A 19,149-nucleotide genomic window follows, 5' to 3' on the forward strand; every position below is an offset into this window, starting at 1 on the left:
AATATCCTGAATATATAAAGAACTACTACAACTCAGCAACAACAAAAATCAAATTAAAAAGTAGGCAAAGGACTTGAATTAACATTTCTCTGAAGGATATATACAAATAGCCAATAAACACATGAAAAGATGCCCAACATCATTAATCATCAGGGAAATGCACCCCAAACCACAAGATACCACTTCACATCCATTAGAAGGGCTATTCTAAAAAAATTAAAAAAGACAATAACAATTGTTGACAAGGATGTGGAGAAATTGGAACCCTGTGCATTGCTGGTGGGGATATAGAACAGTGAAGCCACTGTGGAAAATGATATGGTAGTTCCTCAAAAGATTAAATGTAGAATTATCATATGATCCCGCAATCCCACTTCTCAGTTTGTACCCAAAAGAATTAAAAATGGAACTTGAGTAAATATTTGTATACCAACCAGTGTTAATAACAGCATTATTCACAATACTCAAACATGGCAATAATCCAAATGTCCATCAACAGATGAACGGATGGATCACTTGTAGTATATACACACAGCAGAATAGTATTCAGCCACAAAAAGGAGTGGCATGTACCTGTAGTTCTAGCTAGAGGCACAAGGATTGCATGACCCCAGGAGTTCAAGTCCAACCTGGCCAATACAGAGATCCCATCCCTTTGAAAAGAATAAATAAACAATGTTTTTATTGAAACAAATGACAAATTTTATTATATGAGTTAATTTTTATGTCCAAGCACAAGGATAATGAAATATATTTTCCATGCAAAATATTATATACATTAAATAACATGCAGTGGTAAGAATGCAGTGTAGGTTTCCTGGGAAACAGACTCTGTGATAGAAATATTCCAGCAGGAAGTGTATTTATTGGGCAGCGCTGTCTAGATGAGGACCAGTGAGAGTGGAAGAATGAAGCAGGATAGACAGAGCAAGAAGTTGAACTCTGTGGAAGTCCTGACAAATGTCTCAGTTGATCCCTTGAGGAACCTCTGAAGTTGGGAAAGCCCCTCAAAGATGTCTGAATTGAGGCAATGGCCAGTCTTTGGATATCTGCTGCCCCACAAACATGAAACTTGAATGAGACGACTCTCTTTAGTGAGGGGCAGTTTCCAGAGAAGAACTCAGCAGAGAGCAGCCAACTACCATAGTCCCAGTAGCTGAGGGAAGGGGAGGTTCAGTTTCAAAAGGGTTGGGGGATTTGTGAGAATCTGGGGAGCACATCTACCATTGACTAGATGATCAAAAAGAACAATACATATTTCATAATTTACAGCAAAGTTCTGCCTCAATGTCAGATACAATTGGATTTAAAATTATGAAAAGGTAAGATTCTAGCAAGAAAACAAAGAAACCACCTGAAATGCCAGCTACTGGAATTATGGAAACTTTGATAGTAAGAGAGAAAAAACAACCCCCCACCCACCAAAGGTCCCTAAGTGGTGAGGAGAACTATTTCCGGGAATACTCATTTTTTCCCCCCCCCAAAGTCTCAAAAAATAGACAACTACTATTTATAAATAAAAATAGAAGATAATTTCAAAAAACAGATCATGCCAAATCTTACAGACAATAGAAAAAGAAGAAATCCTTCAAATTCATTCTACTACATCTTGATATACCTGATATTAAATTGGAAAAATATATTATTTTATTTATTTATTTTTTTAGAGACAGAGTCTCACTTTATTGCCCTTGTGGCGTCACAGTTCACAGCAACCTCCAACTCCTGGGCTTAGACAATTCTCTTGTCTCAGCCTCCCGAGTAGCTGGGACTACAGGTGCCCGCCAGAACGCCTGGCTATTTTTTTGTTGCAGTTTGGCTGGGCCGGGTTCGAACCTGCCACCCTTGGTATATGGGGCCAGCGTCCTACCCACTGATTCCACAGGTGCCGCCCAGAAAAATATATTATTCTAAAAGGAAATTACAGACATATTTCACTTATAAATGTAGATGCAATATCCTAAACAACATATTAACAAGTTGAATTAAAAGTTATTGCTCAAATAATGTACTTTGGTCAAAATTAATCCAACTTACGTGAAAATTAGTCACTATTTTATTTTTCTTTCCCCCACACACTCCCTCCTTCTTTCTCTCCCTGCTATCCCCTTCCCACACCCCCCACTGTGTCATTAATTGTCATTAATTGTCCTCATATCAAAGTTGAATACATAGCATTCATGCTTCTCCATTCCTGTGATGCTTCACTAAGAATAATGTGTTCCACCTCCATCCAGGTTAATACAAATGCTACAAAGTCTCCATTTTTTTTAATGGTTGAATAATATTCCATGGTGTACCTGTACCACAGCTTGCCAATACATCCCTGGGTTGGAGGGCATTTAGGCTGTTTCCACATTTTGGTGATTGTAAATTGAGCTGCGATAAACAGTCTAGTGCAAGTGTCCTTATAATAGGTTTTTTTCCTTCTGGATAGATGCCCAGTAATGGGATTACGTGATCAAACAGGAGGTCTAGGTTGAGTTCTTTGAGGTTTCTCCATACTTCCTTCCAAAAAGGGTGTATCAGTTTGCAGTCCCACCAGCAGTGTAAAAGTGTTCCTTTCTCCCCACATCTGCACCAGCATCTGCAGTTTGGCTATTTCGTGATATGGGCCATTCTTGCTGGGGTTAGATGATGTCTCAGGATGGTTTTAATTTGCATTTCTCTAATAATTAGGGATGATGAGCATTTTCTCGTATGTTTGCTAGCCATTCGTCTGTCTTCTTTAGAGAAGGTTCTGTTCATCTCTCTTCCCCATTGATGTATGGGATTGTTGGCTTTTTTCATGTGGATTAATTTGAGTTCTCTATAAATCCTAGTTATTAAGCTTTTGTTTGATTCAAAATATGCAAATATCCTTTCCCATTGGGTAGGTTGTCTATTTGCTTTGGTTGTTGTCTCCTTAGCTGTACAGAAGCTTTTCAGTTTAATTAAGTCCCATTTATTTATCTTTGTTGTTGTTGCAATTGCCATGTTAACCTTCTTCATAAGGTCTTTCCCAGGCTGATATTTTCCAGTGTTTTTCCTATGCTTTCTTTGAGGATTTTTATCATTTCATGCCTTAAATTTAAGTCTTATCCATCGTGAATCAATTTTTGTGAGTGGAGAAAGGTGCGGGTCCAGTTTTAGTCTTTTACATATGGATATCCAGTTCTCCCAGCACCGTTTATTGAATAGGGAGTCTTTCCCCCCGTGTACATTCTTGTTTGGTTTATCGAAGACTGGGTGGTTGTAAGTTGTTGGTTTCATTTCCTGGTTTTCTATTCTATTCCAAGTACCATGCTATCTTGACCACTATAGCTGAAAATCTGGTATGGTGATGCCCCGGCTTTGTTTTTATTACTAAGAACTGCCTTAGCTATACGGGTTTTTTTCTGGTTCCGTACAAAACGCAGAATCATTTTTTCCAAGTCTTGAAAATACGATGTTGGTATTTTAATAGGGATGATATTGAATCGATAGATTGCTTTAGGAAGTATAGACATTTTAATGATGTTGATTCTTCCCAGCATGAGCATGGTATGTTCTTCCATTTGTTAAAGTCCTCTGCTATTTCCTTTCTTAGGGTTTCATAATTTTCTTTATAGAGGTCCTGCACCTCTTTTGTTAGGTATATTCATAGGTATTTCATTTTCTTTGGGGCTATGGTGAAGGGAGTTGTGTCCTTAATTAGCCTCTCATCTTGGCTGTTATTGGCATATACAAAGGCAACTGACTTGTGGACATTGTTTTTATATCCTGAGACATTACTGTATTTTTTGATGACTTCCAGGAGTCTTGTGGTTGAGTCTTTGGGATTCTCTAAGTATAAGATCATATCGTCAGCAAAGAGGGAGAGTTTGACCTCCTCTGCTCCCATTTAGATGCCCTTTATTTCCTTATCTTGCCTAATTGTATTGGCTAGAACTTCCAGCACTATTTTGAATAGTAATGGTGACAGAGGACAACCTTGTCTGGTTCCAGTTCTAAGAGGAAAAGCTTCCAGTTTAACTCCATTCCGTAAAATATTAGCTGTGGGTTTGTCAATCAGTTTAAGAAATGTGCCACCTATGCCTAAACTTTTCAGTGTTCTAATTAGAAAAAGATGCTGGATTTTATCATATGCTTTTTCTGCATCTATTGAGAGGATCTTATGGGCTTTGTTTTTGCTTCTGTTAATACAGAGGATAATGTTTATGGACTTGAGTATATTAAACCAGCCTTGCGTCCCTGGGATGAAACCTACTTGATCATGATGTATGACTTTTTTTTGATGATAAGCTGTAATCTATTGGCTAGGATTTTGTTGAGAATTTTTACATCTTTACATTTTTACATTATTACTGAAATTGGTCTGAAGTTCTCCTTTTTAGTTGAGTCTTTTCCTGGTTTTGGTATCAGGGTGATATTTGCTTCTTAAAACGTGTTGGGAAAGATTCCTTCCTCCTCAATTTTTTGGAATAATTTCTGCAGTACAGGAATAAGCTCTTCTATGAAGGTTTGATAGAATTCTGGTGTGAAGCCATCTGGACCAGGGCATTTTTTTGTTGGGAGATTTTTTGTTTCTTTGATCTCAGTGCTTGAAATTGGTCTGTTCAGGAGATCTGTTTCTTCTGGGCTGAGTTTAGGGATAAATAAATAATTTTTAAAGGAATGAAATTCTGGAACACATTACAACATGGATGAACCTTGAAAACTTTTTGCTAGGGAAATAAGCCAAACACAAAAGGACAAATATTAGCTGGGCATGGTGGTTCACACCTGTAATCCCAGCACTTTGGGAGGCTAAGGTGGAAGGATCACTTGAGGCCAGGAGTTCCACTTGGGCAACAGAGCAGGACCCTGTCTCAAAAAAAAAAAAAAAAGGAACAAATATTATATTCTACTTATTATATTCCAATACTATATTCCATGTCCATTTATAGAGACAGAAAGTTAAATAGAGGTTACCAGAGGCTGGGGTGAAGGAATGTGATGAATCATTATTACTTAATGGGTACAAATTTTTGATTTGGCTTTTTTTTTTTAAGACAAAGTCTCACTCTATCACCTTGGGTAGAGTGCCATGGCGTCATAGCTCGTAGCAACCACAAACTCCAGGACTGAAGCAATCCTCTTGCCTCAGCCTCCCAAGAAGCTAGGACTACAGGTGCCTACTCCCACTTACTAATAGTTTTTCTATTTTTAGTAGAGATGGGGTCTTGCTCTTGCTCAGGTTGGTCTCAAACTTGTGACCTCAGGTGATAGTCTTGCCTTGGCCTCCCAGAGCGCTAGTATTACAGATGTGAGCCACCACACTTGACCTAGATTTTCAATTCGAATGATGAAAACGTTCTATAAATGGATAGCAATGATGGTTGCACAATATTACCACTTAAAAAATGGTCAAAACAATAAATTTTCGTTTATATATGTATTATTACAATAAAAATTATTATTATTTATAGAGAGAAAGTCTTGCTCTGTCACCCAGGCTGGAATGCAGTGGCATAATCATTGCTTACTGCAAGCTCCAACTCCTAAGATCAAGCTATTTCCTTCTTCAGCCTCCCAAGTAGCTAGAACTACAGGTATGCCGTCATACCCAGCTGATTTTGGTTTTTGTTTATTTGTTTTGTGGTTTTTGGCTGGGGCTGGGTTTGAACCTGCCACCTCTGGCATATGGGGCCGGTGCCCTACCCCTTTGAGCCATAGGCGCCACCCTAATTATGTATTTTTTATAGAGATGTGTTCTTAATATGTTGTTCAGGGTAGTCTCAAACTCCTATCTTCAAATGATCCTCTCACCTTGGCCTCCAACAGTGCTAGAATAATAGGGCATGAGCCACAGTGCCTACCTATCCCTATTTAAAAAATTTTTTTAATTTTTTTTTTTTATAGAGGCAGAATCTCTCTGTGTTGCCTAGACTGGTCTTGAACTCCTGACCTCACATGATCCTCCCACCTTGGCCTCCCAAAGTTCTGGGATAACAGGTATGAGCCACCATGCCTGGCCATCAGATTTTTTATCATAACATTCCAGAAGAAAATCTGAAACCAATAAAAGGAAGATAGAACATTCATTTGCTTTTCAAAACTCGGTAAGTCAATTACTGAGTAAAATTGGTACGTGGAAAAACAAATGAATTATTGCAACTTCCTAGTTACACTGAACAACAATTACAAAACATTGAGTCCATTGTCATTTTGAACAAAGATTAAAGAATGTCTGTTTTAGGCTGAACACAGTGGCTCATGCCTGTAATCATAGCACTCTGGGAGGACAACGTGAATGGATTGCTTGAGCTCAGGAGTTTGAAAGCAGCCTGAGCAAGAGTGGGACCCTGTCGCTACTAAAAATAGAAAAACTAGTTGGGCATCATGGCGGGTACCTGTAGTCCCAGCATACTTGGGAAGCTGGGGCAAGAGAATCTTTTGAGCCCAAGAGTTTGAGATTGCTGTGAGCTATGATGAGACAGCACTCTACCAAGGGCTACAAAGTGAGAGTCTGTCTAAAAAAAAAAAGAAAGAATATCTGTTTTTAGGCAAGAAAAGTTTTGCTTTCGTTACTGTTCACTACAACTTTTTTGTTTGAACTAGGATTTTCAATTTAACTTAAAACAAAAATAAAAAAAAAAAAGAACAGGCTTTATGGTATACCAGATATGCATGGCATATTACCTTCATATGTGGTGGACTGAAGTAAATTTAGAACAGGCAAGCACAACTTTTAAATTAAATAAAACCTTTCCTAATTTTTTTTTTTTTTTTTTTGAGACAGAGTCTCATTATGTCATCCTTGCCAGAGTGCTGTGGCACAGCTCACAGCAACCTCCAACTCTTGGGCTTAAGTGATTCTCTTGCCTCAGCCTCCCAAGGAGCTGGGACTATAGGTACCTGCCACAACAGCTATTTTTTGATTGCAGTTGTCATTGTTGTTTAGCTGGTCCCAGCCGTATTCGAACCAGCCTTGGTATATGTGGCTGGAGCCATAATCACTGTGCTATGGGTGCCAAGCCAACCTTTCCTAATTTTTCTTGTGTTATTTGTGATTTTTCTATATTGTATTTAGCTATTAATTGGTGGGAGCAGTGGCTCACACCTGTAATCCTAGCACTTTGGGAGGCCGAGGTAGGTGATTGCTTTAGCTCATGAGTTTGAGACCAGCCTGAGCAAGAGCAAGACCCCATCTCTAAAAAAATAGCTGGGCATTATGGTGAGTACCTATAGTCCCAGCTACTTGGCAGAAGCAAAGAGGCATGAAGATGGCTTGAACTCAGGAGTTTGAGATTGCTGTGAACTATGATGCCATGGCACTCTACCCAGGGTGACACAGTAAGACTCTGTTTCAAAAAAAAAAAATTTAATAAAGTCATATTTGATATTAATTTTGTTTATACATAGCAAAGATAAATAATGTCTTATAAAATTTTAATACATGCACAGGAGCATCATACCAAGTCACATGTAAAAGGTATTTCTTTTTTTTTTTTTGTGGAGACAGAGTCTCACTTTATGGCCCTCGGTAGAGTGCCATGGCATCACACAGCTCACAGCAACCTCCAGCTCCTGGGCCTAAGCGATTCTCTTGCCTTAGCCTCCCAAGTAGCTGGGACTACAGGTGCCCGCCACAACACCCAGCTATTTTTTGGTTGCAATTCAGCCGGGGCCGGGCTTGAACCCGCCACCCTCGGTATATGGGGCCAGCGCCTTAGCGACTGAGCCACAGGCGCCGCCCATAAAAGGTATTTCTTATTGTAAGTCTTTGTAAACAAAAATTTGAAAAACACTTGTGAACATTCTACAGTTTCGATTATGATTTATTTTACCCAAGAGTTGCTTAAGAGAATTTTTAGTTTTCATATCATTTTTGTTTTCAACTTTGTTATGCATATTTTACTTTATGATATTAGTCATAGAATATATTCTGGGTTACTCTATACTATCTCATTTTTTATTGGAATAAAGATACATTCTTTTTTGTAAGTATATGTATATGTTTTTGTATTTAGATATATTAAATCAACTTCAGTAATTGTATTTCATATAGAGTATTTGTATACTTTTTTAACTTTTTATTTTGAAATAATTTCATATTTACTTGCAAAAACAGTATGAAGAATTATTATGTACTATACCCTTCTTCCAGATTCCCCAAATGTTAACATATTACTACGTTTACTTTATGATTCATTCCCAATCTCTCTCCTTGTCTCTTCCCTTTCAGCCACTCAATTGAGTATTTTCTTTACTTTTCTTTTTTTATTATTTTCCACATAGTTTCAATGGAGAATACTCCTTCATGCAGAGACTTCATGTGTTATGTCATTCTCCCCAACCAAGATCTTTATGATGTATAATCCGAAGGATGGTTCACTGGCCAGTAATTATGAGATAAAAAATAATAAATTAATTGGGTACAGTAAACTCTATTCTGGTGATGGGCACACTGAAAGCTCAGACTTAAGCATTATACAAGGTATCTATGTAACAAAAACATGTGTACCCCGTTAATATTTTGAAATTTTAAAAAAGGAGAAAAAACTAATAGTCTTCAGAACAGAAATTCCGATCCCTGTGTCTCTGAGACCGTGGGATAATTTTCCACCAGTCACATGACACAGACATCATGTTCCAGGGTTTTGCAGACACGCTTTCTTATTTCAAGTGCAATGGTTTGGAGCTTTCCTTGAAATAACAAATTTCTGCTTTTTTTGTGTGTCTTCCTTTCTTCATGAAGACCTGAGGATGAGATGTTTTTAAAAAGACTTTCTGGAGGTTATTTGGTGGGAAAGGACCCTGAAGCTCCCCTTTTCTACAGAGAAGAAGGAAACAAAAAATTTCAGGAGAAAGATTATACAGGAGCTGCAGTGCTCTACTCTAAGGTAAAACACACTCTGCTCAGTAATTTAACAATGCATATTTCTTCAGGAGAAAGAGCCATATTGTTAAATTGTATAGCCAGCGTTATCTTTATCCTTGTGGGATGGATTTGAAAGAGAAAACTGGCAGAATTCTGCTGTTGGTTGTATTCTGAAAGAAAGAGTGGTTTATATGTCCTGAATTTCATCAAGAAACTTCTATTCACCTATTCCTTCAGACACTGTGTAGCAATAGGCTTGGCTAATTGGCCCCTGGCCCTGCCTCGCCAGTGTCGGTCAGCTCTCATTGAATTGTATGCCATTTTTGTCAGATGAGGCTGTTAGCTTGATAGTCCTGACTGAGAGAACAGCTAGATTTTAGTTGGCCACAGTGTTAACTTATAACCAGTATGATTAGGATTAAGTTAGAGGGGGAAATGAGCTCATTGGGCACTGCCTAGCTGAACTCCATTTTGAAGTTTGTCAGCAAACAGTAATATTAGGGGCAGTCAACTGATTTTAAATTTCACTATCACTGAGTGAGATTTTGAGGAGAAATTGTGACTTTTAACAAAACTTCTATTCTTTTTTAATTTTATTTTTCTTTTTGAGACAGGGTCTCATTATGTTGCCCTCAGTAGAGTGCTATGGCATCACAGCTCACAGCAACCTCAAAGTCTTGGGCTTAAGCGATTCTCTTGCCTCAGCCTCCCAAGTAGCTGGGACTATAGGCACCTGCCACAATGCCAGGCTGTTTTTTGTTGTAGTTGTCATTGTTATTTAGCTGGCCCAGGCTGGATTCAAACCCGCCAGGCTCAGTGTATGTGGCTAGTGCCATAACCACCATGCTACAGGTACTGAGCCTTAATTTTTATTTTTATTTATAGTCATCAACCTATTATTCTTACTGCCCTGCTTCCATAGTAGGAACTAGAACAAGATTCTCTGAGAGACTTTCTTCTGTAGCTTTTAAGAGATTACTGTGAGATTACAGAAGGACTACGTCGATTCTTTGCACCAGATCTGTTATCCTGTATATTAAAAGAGTGTAAATTTGAAGGATGTACCCGTACTCTGAATCTTTAACGGGATTATGCTTCAAGTTGGAATCAATTTCCAGAAACAATCGCACTTACAACAGCAGCTTCTGTGGCTGATAAAATCCCTGCTTTGTAGTGTTATAACGAAGTATTTAGCTAAATAATATAAGCTTTGGTGATTGCTGAAGGATTAAAATCCATTAGATGTAATGATCCAGTGATAAATGGCTTAATAGTTCTTTTTCAGAGCTAATCTTTTCAACATTATACATGTGCATCATAAATGTGATCACACAGAAAGTTATTCAAGGAAAACAAGTAAAATAAAAAGTGAAATCAGATGGAAAAATTAAGGTTTGCTCTGGATATGGAGGGATATGAGCCTTCCTTTTCATGAAGCTAGTATTTTGTTGATTATGACACTTTGCAATTTTCTAGAAAGCTGCTATTTTCTTTCTTTTTAAAAATGGTATTTGTTTTTTTCTGATTGTAGAAGTAATATATGTTTCCTTTGGAAAATATAGAGAAGCATAAAAAGTTAAAAAAAAATCTCATAACCAGTGATAGGCACTGTTAACATTTTTGCTTATACCATCCAGCCAGACTTTTCCTCTGAAAATACGTTTTTCTTTTAGAAAATTGGGATAATGCTGCACTATCTTGTAACCTGCTTTTTTCTCTCAACAATTTATTGTGCCCATTTTCTCATGTTATTAAATTTTCCACTAGAACATGATTTTTTATGGCTGGCTTAGTGTCCCATTACAGAGAAGAACTGTCCTTGATTTAACATCTTCCAAAGTTGACAAATTGTTTATCATAACACTACAATAAGCATCTTTCTATGCAAGTATTTATATACAGTATACATCTGATTATTTCCTTAGGGTAAATTCCTAGAAGAGTAATTGTTGGGTCCAAGAGAGTGTATTTTCTTAAGTATTTGGTACTAGATGCTGAATTGTTCTCCAGGAAAGAACTAGTTAACATCCTTTCTGGCAGAGTATGGGAATGTTCAATTGTCCATATCCTAAGCAATACTAATTATTATCATGGCTTTATTATTACATTCATTTTGTGGGGAGGACAAATTCTCACTAAGTCTCCCTTAGTAGAGGTGTCACAGATCACAGCAACCTCAGACTCTTGGGCTTAAGTGATTTTCTTGCCTCAACCTCCCAAGAAGCTGGGACTACAGGCTCCCATCACAATACCCAGCTTTTTTTTTTTTTTTTTTTTTTTGTAGAGACAGAGTCTCACTTTATCACCCTCAGTAGAGTGCTTTGGCGTCACACTGCTCACAGCAACCTCCAACTCGCCTCAGCCTCCCGAGTAGCTGGGACTACAGGCACCTGCCACAATGCCTAGCCATTTTTTTTTGTTGCAGTTCTACGGGGCTGGGTTTGAACCCACCGCCCTCAGTATATAGGGCTGGCACCCCACCCACTGAGCCACCCAGTTACCTTTTTGTTGCAGTTGTCATTGTTATTTAGCTGGCCCAGGCTAGTTTCTTTTTTATTTTTTATTAAATCATAACTTTGTACATTGATGCATTTATGGGATTCAGGGTACTGCTTCAATATACAATGTGAAATGCTTACATTGAACTAAGTAACACATCCATCACAATTATACTCATGTCTTAATAGTTTTGAAATGTACCTTTGCATCAGGCACTTTAGGTGAGGTCTCCCACAAATACCCTCTCTCCCACATCCCTCCTCCCCTCCCCTCTTTTCCTCTTCCCTTCTACTTTCTGGATTACAGTTATGTTTTGTCATTCATATGAGCATGTAGCTGATTATATATTGATTTCATAGTAGTATTGAGTACATTGGATACTTTTTTTCCATTTTTGAGATACTTTACTAAGAAGAATATGTTCCAGCTCCATCCAGGTAAACATAAAAGATGTGAAGTCTCCATCTTTTTTATGGCTGCATAGTATTCCATAGCATACATATACCAGAATTTGTTAATCCATTCATGGGTCGATGGGCACTTGGGCTATTTCCATATCTTAGCTATTATGAATTGGGCTGCAATAAACATTCTGGTGCAAATGTCTTTGTTGTAAAATAATTTTTTTTTTTTTTTCGTAGAGACAGAGTCTCACTTTATGGCCCTTGGTAGAGTGCCATGGCCTCACACAGCTCACAGCAACCTCCAACTCCTGGGCTTAAGCGATTCTCTTGCCTCAGCCTCTCGAGTAGCTGGGACTACAGGCACCCGCCACACCGCTCGGCTATTTTTTGGTTGCAGTTTGGCCAGGGCTGGGTTTGAACCCGCCACCCTCTGTATGTGGGGCCGGCGCCTTACCGACTGAGCCACAGGTGCCGCCCTATTAAATAATTTTTGATCATCTTGGTATATACCTAGTAGAGGAATTGCAGGATTGAATGGTAGGTCTACTTTTAGTTCCTTGAGTGTTCTCCAAACTTCTTTCCAAAAAGATCATATTAATTGCATTTCCACCAGTAACGTAGAAGCATTCCCTTCTCTTTGCATCCAGGCCAACATCTGTAGTTTTGGGATTTTGTGATGTGGGCTAATCTTACTGGAGTTAGATGATATCTCAAAGTGGTTTTGATTTGCGTTTCTCTGATGATTAAGGATGATGAGCATTTTTTCATGTGTTTATAGGCCATGCGCCTGTCTTCATCAGAGAAGTTTCTGTTCAAGTCTCTTGCCCACATAGAAATGGGGTTATTTGTTCTTTTCTTATTGATTAGTTTGAGTTCTCTGTAGACTCTAGTTATCAGACTTTTGTCAGAAGCATAACCTGCAAAAATCTTCTCCCATTCTGAAGGTTGTCTGTTTGCTTTACTTACTGTGCTCTTGGCTGTGCAAAAGCTTTTTCATTTGATCAGATCCCATAAGGTATTTTTGGTGTTGCTTCAATTGCCCGGGGGGGTCCTCCTCATAAAATATTCTCCCAGGCCAACTTCTTCAAGTGTTTTCCCTGTACTCTCTTCTAGTATTTTTATAGTTTCATGTCTTAAGTTTAAATCTTTTATCTAGTGAGGATCAATTTTTGTTAATGGTAAAAGGTGGGGGTCCAGTTGCAGTCTTCTACAGGTCACCAGCCAGTTCACCCAACACCATTTGTTAAATAGGGAGTTTTTCCCCCACTGAATTTTATTTTTATTTTTTTTGAGACAGTCTCACTTTGTCGCCCTCGGTACGGTGCTGTGGCATCACAGCTCACAGCAACCTCCAGCTCTTGGGCTTAGGCTATTCTCTTGCCTCAGCCTCCTGAGTAGCTGGGACTATAGGAGCCCACCACAATGCCTGGCTATTTTTTGTTGTTGTTGTTGTTGTTGCAGTTTGGCTGGGGCCGGGTTTGAACCCACCACCCTTGGTATATGGGGCCTGTGCCCTAGTCACTGAGCCACAGGTGCCGCCCCTTCCACTGAATATTTTTTTTTTTTTTTTTTTTTTTTTTTTTTTTGTAGAGACAAGAGTCTCACTTTATGGCCCTCGGTAGAGTGCCGTGGCCTCACACAGCTCACAGCAACCTCCAACTCCTGGGCTTAAGCGATTCTCTTGCCTCAGCCTCCCGAGTAGCTGGGACTACAGGCGCCTTCCACAACGCCCGGCTATTTTTTGGTTGCAGTTTGGCCGGGGCTGGGTTTGAACCCACCACCCTTGGTATATGGGGCCGGCACCTTACCGACTGAGCCACAGGCGCCGCCCTCCACTGAATATTTTTGATAGGCTTGTCGAAGATCAAATGACGATAAGTAGCTGGGTTCATCTCTTGGTTCTCTATTCTGTTCCATAAATCTACTGCACTGTTTTTGTTCCAGTACCATGCTGTTTTGATCACTATAGGTTTATAGTATAGCCTGAAGTCTGGTAACATGATACCTTCTGATTTGTTCTTATTTCTGAGTAATGTATTTGCTATTTGAGGTTTTTTCTGATTCCATAAAAATAAAGTACTATTTTTTCAAGTTCTTTAAAGTATGACATTGGTGCTTTTTTTTTTTTTTGGCATATGAAAATTTATTAACTGTGTTTTCATCAAAATTTATGATCATGGTCGTTCTTTCTCACCTTTGTAAAGGGCCAAAAGAGAGACATTAGCTACTTTGACAACCTTAAAGCGGACTCCAGGAATATCACCAACTTCATGACCTTTTCGACCAAATCCAGCAACCAAAACTTCATCGTTTTCCTCAATAAAGTTCAAGCAACCATCTTTGGGTACAAACGCTGTGATTTTCTTGCCATTCTTGATCAGCTGGACCCTGACACACTTCCTGATGGCAGAATTTGGCTGTTTGGCTTCAACTCCTACTTTTTCCAACACAATCCCCTTTGCATGGGAAGCACCTCCAAAAGGGTTGACCTTCAGGGCTGTGCCCAGATTGGCCTTCTTGTACTGTTTATCATGCCACTTCTGGTCTTATCTGTGACTACGGAGCTTCCTAGCAGTTCGGAGCCCATGACATTTGCCCATGCTGCTGGCACTGTGGGCCTACACGAAAGAGCGACAATGGTGCTTTAATAGGGATTGCCTTAAATCTGTAGATTGCTTTGGGTAGTATAGACATTTAACAATGTTGATTCTTCCCAGCCATGAGCATGGTATATTTTTCCATTTGTTTTTTTTTTTTTTTTTTTTGTAGAGACAGAGTCTCACTTTATGGCCCTCGGTAGAGTGCCGTGGCATCACACAGCTCACAGCAACCTCCAACTCCTGGGCTTAAGCGATTCTCCTGCCTCAGCCTCCCGAGCAGCTGGGACTACAGGCGCCCACCACAACGCCCGGCTATTTTTTGGTTGCAGTTGGCCGGGGCCGGGTTTGAACCCGCCACCCTCGGTATATGGGGCCGGCGCCTTACCGACTGAGCCACAGGCGCCACCCTATTTTTCCATTTGTTAACATCTTCAGCTATTTCTTTTCTCCAGAGTTTCATAGTTCTCTTTATAGAGATCTTTCACATCCTTTTTTAGGTAAATTCCCAGATATTTCATCTTCTTTGGCACTATTGTAAAAGGAATAGAGTCTTTGATTGTTTTTTCATCTTGACTATTGTTGGCATATGTAAAAGCTACTGACTTGTAAATATTGATTTTGTATCCTGAGATGCTGCCGTATTCCTTGATCACTTATTTCTAAGAGTTGAAGTTGAGTCCCTGGGATTTTCCAGGTATAGGATCATATCATCAACAAAGAGTGAGAATTTCATCTCCTCTGACCCTATTTGGATACCCTTGATCACCTTATCTTGCCTGATTGTGATGGCTAAGACTTCCATTGCTATGTTGAATAGCAGTGGAGACAGTGGGCATCCTTGCCTCATTCCTGATCTGAGTGGAAATGTTTTCAATTTTACACCATTCAATATGATATTGGCTGTATGTTTGCTGTAGATGGCCTCTATCAGTATAAGAAATGTCCCTTCTATGCCTATTTTCTTTTTTTTTTTTTTTTTGTAGAGACAGAGTCTCACTGTACCACCCTCGGGTAGAGTGCCATGGCGTCACACGGCTCACAGCAACCTCTTAACTCTTGGGCTTACGTGATTCTCTTGCCTCAGCCTCCTGAGCAGCTGGGACTACAGGCGCCCGCCACAACGCCCGGCTATTTTTTGGTTGCAGTTTGGCTGGGGCTGGGTTTGAACCCGCCACCCTCGACATATGGGGCTGGCGCCCTACTCACTGAGCCACAGGCGCCGCCCTATGCCTATTTTCTTAAGATCATGAAAGGATGCTGGATATTATCAAAGGCTTTTTCTGCGTCAATTGAGAGAATCATATAGTCTTTGTTTTTATTTTATTGATGTGATATATATTTATAGATTTGTAACCCTGGAATCCTGTAACCTGTAACCCTGGAATAAAACCAACTTGATCATAGTGTATGATTTTTTTTGATATGTTGTTCAATTGTTTGCTAAGATCTTATTGAATATTTTTGCATCGATATTCATTAATGATATTGGTCTATAATTTTATTTCTTTGTTGGATCCTTTCCTGGTTTGGGTATCAGGGTGATATTTGCTTCATAGAATGTGTTGGGAAGCATTCCTTCCTTTTCCATGCTTTGGAAAAGGTTGTATAATACAGGTACTAGCTCCTCTTGAAAGGTTTGATAGAATTCGGATGTGAAGCCATCTGGTCCTGGACTTTTCTTTTTTGGGAGATTTCATATTATTTATGCTATTTCAGCGATTGAGATAGGTCTATTCAAGATTTCTAATTCTTTCTGGTTGAGTCTAGGAAGGTGGCATGTTTCCAGGTATTGGTCAATTTCCTTCAGATTTTCATATTTCTGAGAATAGAGATTTTTATAGTAATCATTGAGGATTTTTTGAATTTCTGAAATGTCTGTTGTTATTTCTCCTTTATCGTTTCTGATAGACAATATTAGAGATTTTACTTTTCTATTTCTGGTTAGGTTGGCCAAAAGTTTATCAATTTTGTTAATCTTTTTAAAAAACCAACTTTTTGTTTCGTTGATTTTCTGAATGATTCTTTTGTTTGCGATTTCATTTAATTCTGCCCTAATTTTGGGTGTTTCTTTCCTTCTGCTGGGTTTAGGATTGGAATGTTCTTCCTTTTCCATTTGCTTGAGATGATCCATTAAGTTGTTGGCTTCCTCTCTTTCTGTTTTCTTAATGAAGGCTTCCAATGCTATAGATTTCCCTCTTAGGACTGCCTTTGCAGTATCCCATAGGTTTTGGGGAGGGAGGTTGTTTGTTTGTTTGTTTGTTTTTTGCAGTTTTGGCTGGGGCAGGGCTTGAACCCGCCACCCCCAGTATATGGGGCTGCCTCCCTACTCCTTTAGCCACAGGTGTCGCCCCATCCCACAGGGTTTGATAATTTGTGTCTTCATTATCATTTTGTTCCCAAAATTTGGTGATTTCCTTCTTAATCTTGTCTTTGACCCAGCTATCATTCACCCTAAGATTATTTAGTTTCCATGACTTTGTTTGAGTATGAGGATTCCTGTTGCTGTTGAGTTCAACTTTTATTTCATGGTGGTCCGAGAAGATACAAGGAGTAATTTCTATACTTTTAAATTTGCTGAGGTTAGACTTGTGTCCTAGGATATGATCTATTTTGGAGGATGACCCGTGGGCTGATGAGAAAAATGTATATTCAGTTTTATTAGGGTGAAATGTTCTGTAGAGGTCTGTAAAGTCCATTTGTTCTAGGGTCAGGTTTAAGTCTAATATTTCTTTGTTTAGTTTCTTCTTGGAGAATCTATTCAAAACTGTCAAAGGGGTGTTAAAATCTCCAATATTATAGTGCAGGAAGATATCAAGTTGTTCGTATCCACTAAGGTCTGCTTTATGAATTGAGGAGCATTCTGGTAGGGTGCATAAATGTTAATTATCAAAATCTCTCCATGTTGGGTGTTTCCCTTGACAAATATGTAGTGACCTTCCTTGTCTGTCTTTATCTTTGTTGGTTTAAAGCCAATTGTATCTGCTACTAAAATTGCAACCCCTGCTTTTTTCTGGTTTCCATTTGCCTGTATTATACAAGTCCATCCCTTCACCCTATGTCTATTTTTATCCTTTAAGGTACAGTGAGATTCTTGTATACATCAGATATCTGGTCTGATTTTATGTATTCAGTCTGCCAGCCTGTGCCTCTTTAGAGGACAATTTAAACCATTCACATTAATTGAGAGAATTGATAAGCCTGGTTATGTTTTGGGTGTCATGATTTTTGGATGTCCAGTGGACATTTTTAATCCTTTCACCACTGTGGAAGTTGGGTTTTGTTCAAAAATTTCTGAGTGAGCTTACTTTGGAGGTAGAGCATTGCACTGGTCATTGTGGAGGATGGATCTGAGAATATCCTGGAGAGCTGGTTTAGTTATGGCAAATTTCTTCAACATATCTATGTCATTAAAGTGTTTGATTTCTCCATTACAAATAAAACTCAATTTAGCTGGATACAGGATCCTGGGTTGGAAGTTGTTTTGTTTTAGGAGACAGAAGGTTGATGACCATCTTCTTCTGGTTTGAAATGTTTTGGCTGAGAGATCTGCAGTCATTCTGATACTTCTCCCTTTGTAGGTGATGCTTTTGTTACATCTGGCTGCTTGCAGAATTTTCTCCTTTGTCTTAACTTTGGCAAAGTTAATCACAATGTGTCTAGGAGATGCTTTATTTGGATTGAGTCTTGCTGGGATTCTGAAACTGTCTGCTATCTGAAGTACTGTATCTCTTGCAATGCTTGAGAAATTCTCCTCCATAATCTCTTGGAGTAGAGCATCTGTATATTTAGGGCCTTCCTCTTCTCCTTCGGGAATTCCTATAAGACGAATGTTTGATCTTTTGGAGTGATCCCACAACTCTCTCAGGGAATGATCAGTTTTTGCTCTCCATTTGTCTGCCTCTTTGAGTGTTTGGGAACATTCAAAAGCTTTGTCTTCAGTTTCAGAGATCCTTTCTGCCTGGTTAACTCTATTACTGAGGGATTCTACTGTATTTAGAAGTTCCTCAAGTAACTTTTTCATTTCCTTGAGCTCTGCTATCTCTTTTCTCATGATGTCCATATCTTTGGTGACTTGGGCTTTGAATTCATTAATTTCTTGAGACAACTTTAGAACTACTCTTTGGAATTCAATTTCTATCTTTTATTCCATTCTATTTACCTTATTTGCCATCCATATTCTGAATTCGACTTCTGACATTACTGCCATCTGTCTGTGCATGGCATCTTCACTTGTATCTCCTTTGTCATTTCTTGGGGTGGGGGAGGTTGACCTACTCTGGTTATTCATGTTGCCAGAGTTCTTCTGGGTCTGCACCATGTTTATTTTCCACTGTTTGGTTATTAAAACTTGTAGGGAGAGATTGAATTGGGGTTCCCAGGTAGCAGAGATAGCCCCTTACCAAAGCGCTAGGCTTTGTAATTGTGGCTTACCTCCTACAACCTTATAAAGGCCCCTTTCGTTTTGGTGGGAAACTCTAAGGACCTATTTGGTGAGATGGGGCAAGCTAGCTCTGTTTGATATCAGCCAATCTCTACCCTATCCTAAGAAGCCACAGTATTAAGTTTAAATCTTGACTGTGAAGAGATAGAAACAGCTGCGGTGCCCAGCCCCCACCGTTCAGATCTTTTCCGCTACAGAACTTTGAAGGTCAACCTCCGAATGTCCCTGAGTGCACAGCCCCAGATACAGGTTCCAATTAAATTGTCTCAGGCAGTGCAAACCCTGCTGAACAGACAGGGGTTCAAGGGTCTCCAAAAGCACAATTGGAGCCAGGGATCCAATGCCCCCCACCAGACTCAGTACACAGTGTTGTCTGCTTCT

At 39.2% G+C, this 19,149-nt stretch overlaps 1 protein-coding gene and 1 pseudogene across 7 annotated transcripts in view; one reads left to right on the forward strand and one right to left on the reverse strand.

The window, feature by feature from the left end:
* Window positions 1-19,149, forward strand: part of SMYD4 (SET and MYND domain containing 4) — a 63,713-nt gene that overhangs the window by 15,833 nt on the left and 28,731 nt on the right. For 4 of the 6 annotated variants that reach the window (XM_053568654.1, XM_053568650.1, XM_053568649.1 and 1 more), the window contains exon 3: window positions 8,702-8,846. The exons of 1 other annotated variant lie outside the window; for it this stretch is intronic. In XM_053568654.1, the coding sequence (XP_053424629.1) occupies window positions 8,702-8,846 (145 nt within the window). Of the gene's footprint in view, window positions 1-8,701; window positions 8,847-12,176; window positions 12,265-19,149 lie in introns of those variants that run through there. One more of the 6 variants, XM_053568652.1, reaches the window with a different exon arrangement.
* On the reverse strand, window positions 13,844-14,342 carry LOC128569945 (40S ribosomal protein S23-like; annotated as a pseudogene). The gene has a single exon (XR_008375490.1). The product of XR_008375490.1 is annotated as a 40S ribosomal protein S23-like (transcript).

The sequence above is a fragment of the Nycticebus coucang genome, chromosome 18 (assembly GCF_027406575.1).
Source record: "Nycticebus coucang isolate mNycCou1 chromosome 18, mNycCou1.pri, whole genome shotgun sequence".
Taxonomy (NCBI): domain Eukaryota; kingdom Metazoa; phylum Chordata; class Mammalia; order Primates; family Lorisidae; genus Nycticebus; species Nycticebus coucang.